This window comes from Megascapheus bottae, chromosome 12 (genome assembly GCF_031878675.1).
Source record: "Megascapheus bottae isolate mThoBot1 chromosome 12, mThoBot2.hap1, whole genome shotgun sequence".
Classification (NCBI taxonomy): Eukaryota; Metazoa; Chordata; class Mammalia; order Rodentia; family Geomyidae; genus Megascapheus; species Megascapheus bottae.
The window spans coordinates 30,113,767-30,125,016 of NC_143520.1; the positions used below are offsets into that span (position 1 = coordinate 30,113,767).

At 40.6% G+C, this 11,250-nt stretch overlaps 1 protein-coding gene across 2 annotated transcripts in view; it reads right to left on the minus strand.

Moving 5' to 3' along the window:
- The window catches only part of Acvr2a (activin A receptor type 2A), a 94,815-nt gene extending 85,917 nt beyond the window's left edge, over nucleotides 1–8,898 (minus strand). For both annotated transcript variants that reach the window (XM_090342864.1, XM_090342863.1), the window contains exon 1: nucleotides 8,629–8,898. In XM_090342864.1, the coding sequence (XP_090198990.1) occupies nucleotides 8,629–8,683 (55 nt within the window). In that variant the 5' untranslated portion in view covers nucleotides 8,684–8,898. The remainder of the gene's footprint in view (nucleotides 1–8,628) is intronic.
- Between the last annotated feature and the right edge of the window lie 2,352 nt (nucleotides 8,899–11,250).

Sequence of the window (11,250 nt, forward strand, 5' to 3'; positions counted from 1 at the left end):
AGAAAAAGAAAAGTTCAGTCATCAGGCATGAAAGATACTGAAGACAGAAAAAGTTCCTAAATTGGGCCAGGAGTTTGGCCTAGTGTTAAAAGTGCTTGCCTAGCATGAATGAAGACCTGGATTCAATTCCTTGGTACCATATACATAAAAATAATTAATTAATTAATTTTAAAAAGCCAGAAGTTGTACTGTGGCTCATGTGGTAAAGCTCTAGGCCTTGAGAAAGCCCAAGGACAGAGCTTAGGCCCTGAGGTCAAGCCCTGGGATTAGCAAATTCTTTAAAAAAAAAAGTTTCTAAATCTATTTCTGTAGAACAGTATAGTTTCTCTAAAGAAAAATGCCTTCTTGCCTAAATTTAAAAGAACATAGTCTAGATGACCAATATGACTAACAAACAACATACTGAGCAATTAATATTCTGAATTATATAAGTGAACATCACAATGGAGACATACATCACCTGTTATCTCCCCCTATTAGACTATCACATGCACTCATAGTCTCATGGTTTTATGGACACTTTCATTTTTCCAAATCTATATGTATATTTTTCATTCACGCCTAACATCTAACTCCCTATCAGCAATTATTTATGCAAGTAGTATCTATTTTCTTCTAACACGCTATTTCTTTACCCATTTTATTTAGTTGTGCAGCCATCTGCCTTAATTCTCAAACTGTTTTCTGCCCTATATTCTATGTACATGTATTTGAAATCTACAAGTAGGACTGTATCATCTACTCCTACTTCCTTTCATTACTTTCTTTTTTTTATTGTATTTTATTGTCAGGGTAATGTGTATAGGGGTTACAGTTACATTCATTACGGAGCAGATGCATTACTTCTCGAACCTTGACATCCCTTCTCATGTTTCTGTCCCCTTTTCCCCTTTCCTTCCCTATTTCAAATAAACAAATAAGTTTATATACAATATACCAGGTAACAAAGTCAGATACAGTAAACTCATCAGATTAACCATGAGAGGAAAAAAAGAAAAGAAATAACTTCACATAGTACATTAAGAACAACAATCACAAAGGTAAGCCTCATTCCATATCCTAGAGTTCATTTCATTTAGTCTCATTCATTACTTTCATCTGAATTTACATCCTCAACTGAGACTATCTTCTAACACAATTTTAAACATCTATTCACTGCAATCCTTTTCATCAAGTTAGATCATATTCCTACATCCTACCTTACCTTCTAGTCTTGGTCAAGTTTACTGTGAAGTGCCATATTTATCCCTGATGCTATTTTGTCCATTTCTTCTTCATATTAAGCTGAATATCCTTAACCTCCACTAAGACATTTTGTCCTAGTCTCAGAAGCTATGCACTCAGTAAGTCCTAAATAAGAAACTCTGAACGTCCCCAAAATACAATCTAATTTTGTTTCAGTACTTTCTGGATCTTTAATTTATCCAAATAGCCTGTCTAGCCAAGGTAAAGGTAAGTCCAAGTTCTCCTAGGGAATTAATTTTCCCCCTGGACACATATTCTTTCTTGTATATTATTTTCTCAGTGCCTAGTTTGTTCAGTGTATATATATTTTCATTGCACCTGTTTACTTCACCCCTCAGAAAGTACAGGATAGGGAAGATGAAGCATTGCTGAACTAAGTCAGTGTTTTTTAGGAGTTTACAATCCACCAGTTGGAAATTGAATCAATTAATGGACACAATGAACATTGTTAAGATAAAAACAGAATAAAAGACAAATGTCATACACAGAAAAAGTAAAGCATTGAGAAGAAATACTGTTTTGATACACACACACACACACACACATATACATTCGCGCACACACACTCTATATGGGAGCTATGCCAAAATGCAATGTATTAGTTTTATTGCTGCTTATGATAAAAAATATGAATATCATTGAGTCTGAAATATATAAAATACTTTCTAAATGTTTATAATTTGAATTAAAGATTTAGTTTAAATGCAAATGACTCTAAAACATTTAGTTTAAGCACTTTACAGATAAAGCATTTATCAAAACTTAAACAATTAAAAATATCAAATGCATCAAAATTTTTTTCTTAAATCATACTACTGAAATCAAAATTACAGAATCATAAAGGCTTTAGAGTAAGAAAATAAATAAAGATCATCTAATCCACTTATTGACATAAGTCTCTGGTCCACAGAAATAAAATAATTTCATTTTAGCCAATGAATATGCATTTACTAAACATCTACTGTATGCTAACTTCTAGGAAAAGGTCTGTAGAGATAAAAGGATCTTCAAAGATTGGGAACATGAAAGACAACATCTGTACTAATTTAAGGTTGAAATAGGCAAGTAAAATATTTATAGCAACTACTGAAATCAATATTATTTGCCAAGTATTAGGTTACATGGAAACAACTAACTCAATATGAGTCAGGTGCCAGATAAATTATTTCTAAAAGATGATACTTCTTAGTTGGAAAAAAAAAGAGGAGTTACCCAGTAAAGAAAAAACAGGGGCCGGGAGTTTGGCCTAGTGGTTAAAGTGTTTGCCTAGCATGCATAAAGACCCGGGTTCAATTCCTCGGTACCACATACATAGAAAAAAGCCAGAAGTGGTGCTGAGGCTCAAGTGGTAGAGCTCTAGCCTTGAGAAAGTCCAAGAACAGTGCTCAGGCCCTGAGCTCAAGCCCAGGACTGGCAAAAAAAAAAAAAAGAAAGAAAAAACAATATATACAACATAATCACATTCCATAAAATGTAACGCATTCAGCAAAGTAAATTTTGAGTTTGTATGACTAGAACACAGAAATCATCCTGAAGAGCAGTAGCAAAATACCCAGCATCTGCATTCCTTTTAATTATCAATCAATCTCTGTAGAGGTAGGTACTATTAATATACCCATTTTGTAGAAAAGGAAAACTGAGGCACATGAACATTAAATGAGTTCAATCAAGGTTAAGTTGTGAAGTTAAGATTTAAATCAGGGGCTGGGAGTTTGGCCTAGTAGTAGAGTGCTTGCCTAGCATGCACAAAGACAAGGGTTCAATTCCTTGGTACCACATACATAGAAAAAAGCCAGAAATGGTGCTGAGGCTCAGGTGGTAGAGCTCTAGCCTTGAGAAAGTCCAAAGACAGTGCTCGGCCCTGAGCTCAAGACCAGGACTGGCCAAAAAAAAGAAAAAAAAAGAAAGAAATGTTGCTGGGGTTCTATGACAAGAATCTTGTCATACCCATTTTGTAGAAAAGGAAAACTGAGGCACATGAACATTAAATGAGTTCAATCAAGGTTAAGTTGTGAAGTTAAGATTTAAATCGTGACCTGGGAGTTTGGCCTCGTGGTAGAGTGCTTGCCTAGCATGCGCAAAGACCCGGGTTCAATTCCTCAGTACCACATACATAGAAAAAGCTGGAAATGATGCTGTGACTCAATTAGTAAAGCTCTAGTCTTGAGTAAAGGCCAAGAACAGTGCTTAGGCCCTGAGTTCAAGACTCAGGGGCTGGCAAAAAAAAAAAAAAAAAGATTTAAATCAACAAAGTCTACCTCTGAAACATAATCAATACTAAGAAAATAGGCAAGAACCAAATGATAAAAGACTATTCTAAAGACAATAGATGCTAAGCTAAAGGTTACTCACAGTCAGTAAGATTTTAAGTAAGAGTGACATTCAGATTTCTTTTCTGGCAGCTAAACGGATGGACCAAAAGGATGAGGAAGTAGTGAGAGAGAACTAGATAGCCTTTACAATAATTCAGGTAAAAGAAAATATACAGATGAGCTGGACAAGGTCAATATTGGCACGAAATCACCCATGAACATACTCTTGTTTCATTATCTGTAAGAACCTTTCCTTTTTCCTCCTAAGCCCACCATCCTAACAGCTTATTAAACTCAACCTCAAAGACAACCACCTAATTCCTTTAAGTCCTTTTATTAAACAAAACCTAATCACTGGATGTACTGAGTACATGATAGTGACTAACAGAAACCTAGTCCAAAGAAGATGGAAAGTCAATTGCTTAGAATACTTTTCTTACATTTTTTTCCTCTATACTTTACTCACTGAACTTTCATGTTCAATAGTCAATTTGCAATCAATGTTCTGTCTAGACATAACTGTTACAGTTATTAGAATAAAATACAAGCAGAGGAAGCCTATTGTGGGCACATCAGTAGCAATAAAAATGCCTCAGTTCTGGTGGAAGTTTGTTTCCAACACAGATGATGAATGAATAATAGTGTGAGACACAGACTTTTGGAAAGTATTAAAGAGTTAAGGAAAACCCTGAATATAAAAAAGTTCAAAGTTCATTGATTCTCAGAGAATCCACTACTCCACAGATAGTAGATTTGGTAGTCCAAAACCCAGCAAGCAAAACAACAGTAGAAAAAAACAATGTGGTCAGTTCTCAAAAATTCTACTTTCAATCTTTTTTCACTTAAACCTAGAGTGAGCCGTATTAAGGTACCCTTGTTGGTTACCCATAAGACTAAGTCCCACAAGCAAGTTTAGTCTACAGTACAGGGAAAGTACAAAAAGTGGGGAGGAGCAGTGAAAGGAGAAAAAAATGAAAAGAGAACAATAATGAAAGAAAACAGAAGCAACAATTCTAGCTGCTGAGATCTGAGGATGGTGGTTCAAATCCAGCCCAGGCATGTAAATCCATGAAATTCCAATCTCAATTAACTACCAGAAAACTGGAAGTGTCACTATGGCTCAAGTGGTAGAGCAATAGCCTTGAGCTGAAGAGCTCAGGTACAGCACCCAGGCCCAGAGTTCAAGTCCCACAACAATCACCAACAACCACAAAAGAGTAATGGAATTCCAGGCACTAATGGCTCACACCTGTAATCCTTGCCCCTCTTGAAGGCTAAGATCTAAGGATGATGGTTCAAATCCAGTCTGAACAGAAAAGTCTGTGATACTCTTAACTCTAACCACCAAAAGCCAGATATAGAGCTGTAGCTCAAGTGGTAAAGTACTAGCTTTGAGCATAAACACTCAGGGACAGTGCCAGACCCACTGGCACCCAACAAAATGAAAGAGTGATGGCATATCAATGCCCACAATACCAAATGCAATGATCTGGGATCATTTGATATTAAATGTCAATCTTACCTAACTACAATCTGAGGCAACACTAAGAATGACAAGTGTCAATATAAGGATGAAAAGAATAAATTCAATCATTGATTTTTTAAAACATTAAAGATGTTTTATGTACTTGTGTAGTTATAATAAAAATGTAATAAAAACAGTCTTAAAATAGCCATAGAACAGTTTTGAGATTACTTGAATTTCATTTGGTAAGTCTTGCTTCATTCTTAGAAACAATGAGTTGTCACTAATAATACACTGATGATTTCCAAAATTAAGAGTTTAAAACAGGGTTTCTCAATCTCAACAGTACTGACACTTTGAGCCAGATAATATTTTATGTGGAAAGCTGTCCTGTGTATTGCAGGTTGGTTATCACCTTATCATATGTCAGCAGCAATTTCATCTCCCCTTCCTCAGAAGTTTGGACAAACAATGCACCCAAATGTCCCCTGAAGAGTAGTAGCAAAAATTCACCCTAGCTTGAGAACTACTCACTTGGATTACAAACAGAAGAAATTTAAAAATACAGTGGGAAAGGGGTGGTTGTTTCTTATCTGGTATGCACATTTCAACAACATTGCAGTTAGGATTTGATCACAGGCATTGAAGAGATTTTGAGTTTTAGAAAACAAAGCATTTAGTATCTATCACTTGTTAGCCAAAGTTCAAGAGTCCCAGAAGATTCTCTGCACTGCCAACGCTCCCTCTACCCCCCGCCACACACATACACACCACAAAGTACTGTCTAACTTAAAAAAGAAAAAGTAACAGTTACTATATCTCCATTTCTCCTTTCAACAATATAGTAACCACACAAGGAACTGTCACAATAGATGCATCACTCAAGACAGGCTAAAACTTGGTAGTAGGAAAAGCATTAAATTCATCCTATTTTAACAAACTGTGAGAGAAAAATATAAATTAACCATATTTTAAAAAAACTGAGCAGAACTGTGTTTTGAAACAGAATCTGAGAAGGGATAAAAGGAATAAAAAAAAATTCAAAATCAAAAGGAATCTGAAGGTATTCCAGGATGAGAACAAAACAAACCATTTCCCTTAAAATGAGGTCCAGGAGAAAATTAAATACTTGGCTATATCTTACATAATTAGTTTCTATACCTGTCTCCAGAATATGTAACATGGTTATAACTGAAGTTGAAGTCTACAACATACTAAAGGAAACAGTAAACATCCATCCGGTACATCTACAATAAAATTCTGCCTTTCTATTGTTTCCAATTTAATATTTTAAAAAGTAAAATACCCACCAACTTAAAAAATATCTGATAAGCTGCTGAATGTCTTAAATTGTCATTCTAAAAAAAAAAAGCCATCCTCATGCTTCTAGTATGTCAGATTACATAGAAAAATCAATTAGTAAGAGTACATTAATCCATTTTAGAGTGAATTTGATTCATAACAAAGCCTTTTTAAAAATCAGACATTTTAAATACTAAACACCTTCATGCACAAATATGGATTAAGGCTTTTAAGATTATTTCAATTATTTTCAATAGAATCATATGTTTTGGTTAAACAAGGAGTGATCATTTAAAAATACTATTCAATAATACTTAGTATTCACTTAGTGTAAATGGACTATCTATACGACATATAACAACAAAATTACTCTATTTCAAATTTTTCCTATTAACCTCCTGGCCCAATGAAAATAATCCTCAACAAATGAATGTTCAATTCTTTTTTATACCCAGGCCAAACAGAGGAAGTTGTAAGATACGTACTGACAGTCTGCTTCTTTAGAAGTAATACCTTCAGTCTGTTCAAGAATAACCTCCTTCACCAATTAATGTGACCGATGTAGGTTTAGGAGGGAATAATGGCCACAATCTCTTGGTCTGTGGCCATGATGCCCCTCCTCCTCAAGGACAGAACAGAAAAAAAGAAATTTGAACAAGTGTAGTGTAATAGCCAGAACATGCAGGGACAGAGGAGAAATAGTACTACAGGAAAGATTAGAAACTACATGGTTAAGTCATTCCACCAAACCAAGATGTTTAATGTTATCAAGGCCTTCATTCATTTCAGACACACCATTGTTTAGCGTCCTCTCCAAACGTGCATAAAAAGAACTGTCAGCAAGCCTTAAGCATGTTCCTTCTTCCATTTATACAGACATGATTCTTTTGGTTAATCTCTAGCAATGATCGCCATTTCACAACACATTCAGCCCACCCGGAACTGATCAATACCACTACAGACATAAGACTAGACTTTTCCATTTATTAACCACAAGGAAATGTACCATTCAGCAAAATTCTATACATTACCAAAGATTCTATTAAAAGGTGGGGGGATGGGGAAGCTGGATATATACACATACATACACACACACACACACACACACACACACACACACACACACACAGGCCACAGAGGTACACAAAGAAAAGACTACCACCCTCTAATTTGCCTGTGGCAAATGAGATAAAGACATGGAACCTGTCAATTTGTTTTTGCCTCTATAATTCTACAACTCAACCTAGTACCTAGTAACTAGAATATTTAGAATACATCTATTATGATTTCTCAACTGTTTCATCTATCAGACCAACTCTCCAATTACGTACATTTGCCCACCTTTCAGCTAGATGTAGGCATTTATAGAATTTCAAATACAAAGGACTAGTTTTTCCAACCACTGGTTGCAACCATAGAATGTCCTCACAAAATCAAAATTTTAAACATAAATGGCCAGATTATTCTTCCGACCTTGGGACATAAGAATATCAAATTTAACAGCAAGAACAATTTCACTTGGGCTTTTCTACACTGAAAACAATGCTTCCCATACAAAGCGTTTAAAATAAGTATTCCGTAGGTAAGCAAAATCTATGCCTGAAAAGAGCACATAAATGGTGGTTGAAAGCCAGCATATAACCGACCCACAGTGACATACCTCTTCGGCACTGGGTTACAACTATTTCTAACACTGCTGGACAATGAAGTTGGGTTAAAGAAGAAAAAAAAAAGCGTGAAAGGAGACCTAGATTAAATTGCTGGTAGGGTGCATTGTTTCTCACGGTCAAAATTAAGTAGCAACTAACTAGATCAGTGCCCAGATACTCGCCAGTGAAGCACTAATTAGAAGACGACCAAAACCCGCCCATGTTTTGAAGGAGCTGAAGCTAAATGACATTTCGGAATACTCCTTATTTTGGGTCTCAACCTTTGCATAAATTGTCACTTGTGGTATTTGCGGCTTCACTGCAAGCCAACCAGCGCTGTCATCGAGTGTTATGGCCACAAACCATGACTTTCTCACTTCCACAACACAGCACTCACTCACGGTTCAGTTCGTCAACCTAACTCAAAACAAAAAAAGAAAGAAAAAAAGAATTCGTGGAGGCTTCCAGATCACAATCGAGACAGCTGCCCCCCCCCCCACCTTGGAGGAGGGAAGGGAGCGGTGGATGGCGGCAGAGGGGCTCGGGGCGTGGGGGGAAACCTGCCCGGGCTGCCCGGGGAGGGAGGCTCGCCGGCCACCGCCACCACCAGCCGTGCCCGCCGCAGCAGCCCCGCCGCCGCGCTCCCCGCACCTACCTGAAGAACAGGAGATAAGAAAGACGGCGAACGCCAACTTTGCAGCAGCTCCCATTTTCCCGAGGCGCCGGGGAAGCCGTAGGAAGTTCTCGCTAGATATCCAGTTCCCTGGGTCTTCCTTGGAAACAAACCTCCTGGTGTAAAATCAACCGTCATAAAACATATTCGGAAGCCCCGAGCAAAAAAAAAAAAAAAAGGAAAAAATAAAAACAAAACGTCCGCGGGTTTAAAAAAAAAAAGAAGGGGGGAAAAGCACAATAATAATAATAATAATAATAATAATAAATGTACCACGGAGGAAAAACCGCCACACACACGCACCACACACAAAACCAAACAACGAAAAGCCAACAACAACAAAAGCGGGTTTAAATCACTGTCAAAATCACTGTCAGTTTCGCTCGCCTCCCGGTTCTCCGGGAACAAAACGCCTGGCCGAGGCGACCCCGAGGCGGGCGGGCGGCGGCGGCGGCGGCGGCGTCCGCTGCCGCCCGGACAGTCCGGGAACCGAGCTGGGTCCGACGTCCGGACCGACCTTCAACCCGGACGCCCAAAGTCCGCGAACCACTGGCAACCGAGCTCGCGGTGGAGGCGACCGAGGAGGCAGTGGCGCGGGGGGAAAAGGGGCGGCGGGCGGCAGCGACGATGGCAACTGCAGAAGGCGGCCAAGTTCTGGTCCAGGCTCTGGCTCCGGCTCCGGGCTCCGGGCTCGGCCGCGTTTTCGGTCTCCTGGCCTCCACCGGCCCCGCCCCCTAAACTTCCGGTTCCGGCCCGAAACTGGAAGCCAGGCACAGCGGAGGAACGTTCGGCGGCGGCGATGGAGGAGGAGGAGGCGGCGGCGGCGGCGGTGGCAGCGGCGGCGGCGGTGGCGGCGGCGGCGGCCTGGCGCAGCGCGCGTGCCGGGCCCGGAGCGCGAGGAGATTGTCGGGGAAGCGAGGCTGGAGCGGGGGGAGGGGCCACGGAGAGGGCGGGGCCGACGGCAGGCTGAGGAGGCGGGGCGGACGGATGGCTCGATACCGCGAGGCCTCGGCGTCCGGCCTGCTGGGGCGGGAGATCCCGCGACAAAGGGGCGCGGGCGCCTCAAAGTCCCTCCGCCGAGGCCGTGCTGTGAGTGGGCGGTTGAGGCGACTGGAGGCCGGGTGCGCCTGGCGTCCGGCTCGCGCCTTCTTCCACCCGCCTTTCTACAGTGGCCGCCCAAATGGTCAGGGGCAGCCCCGAGGGAAACGGAGCCCCGCGGGGCGGCGAGAGGCCGGTGACACCCCTCGAGGGGCGTCCGCGGAGCCCGGTCTTTCCCCCCAGGGGAAGGGAGGCGGGGAGGGGGAGGGGGAGGTGAACGCCTGGTCGGCTCGGAGACGAGGCGCCACGGGTGGGTGGCGCGGGGCGGGGCTGGGGGGAGCCGCGCCCGCCGGGGCTGCCCTGGCGAGCTCAGTGCACGCGAGCCGGCGGCTGCGTCCCAGCCCTGGGCATACCTCCCACCGCCGGGGCTTCTGTCGAAGCGTTTTGTCTTTCTAATCACAATAATAAAGTAAAATACAATTTTTAAAAAAAAACTCACAAGGGAAGGAAGGGCCGTTCTGCCTTTCTTGCTTTGGGTTTGTTGTTTTTTTTTCCAACCCAGTTATCACGATGTGCAATTTGAATCCTTCTCCACCATACCTACTGAACACAAAGCATTGTTTAGGAAGCTGCTCTGCGCGTAATAGGTTCGCAAATATTTACCTAAGCTTTGAAGGGAAAAAAAAACAAAAACAACAAAAACTGCAGATTTTCATTCACGTATTTGGTCAGACACGTGAGTTAGCCTTTCAGAATTTATCCTTCGGGGGGCCTGTTTTAGCCCCTTAATCCTGTTGATTGCTTACGAGGTGCTGTGCTAGGCACGGAATGGGATCCAACATGTAAAAATAGGATCCCTACCTCAAGAAGCTCAGGATATCTGCTATATTTGAAATTGGCTACAGAATACAAACTAAGGGCTATGAAAAGTCACTGGCTCTGTCGTTTACCACACTTCGGTGAGCTCAAGGTAGCTCGTCTTTTTCTCTATTTTATCCTAGCACCCAGAAATGTCTACCGTATAAATCTTGGTAAATAATTGCAGAAATTACTGAAGGGTATTTTTTTTCCTTAAATACAATATGGCTATATACACTTTACTCTTTTTGGGGGGTGTTTTCTTAAAGTAAGTACATGATAGGGCTAATTCATGTTTTTAAAGGGTTTCTGATTTCCAATATTGTTCCATAAAGTCAGTCCTTCTCCCTTGCATTTGTAGTGTTTTCTTTTTTTCCTTCCCCTAAATTACTCTGTATTTCTGTCTATTAAATTCATCCTGTAATTATCTACAACTTGTCAGGGTTATTAATAATCATTGTGGCTCTTTTAAACTCTCTCCAAGATTTCTGGTTCTCAAGTTGTGCTCAGAATATGGCCAGTATTGTGCAACGAAGTCCCAAGTTGGTCTTCGAGATGTCTGAGTGATCTTATATAGTTTATGAGCTTGTCAGAAGAGCATGTATAAACCTTGCATTCTCTGAATTATAAGTCATCAGTAACAGATTCCGGAATGGGAAAAGATATTTTCACTTAGAATCACTTTCAGCCCAGGAATTTGATGTCAGT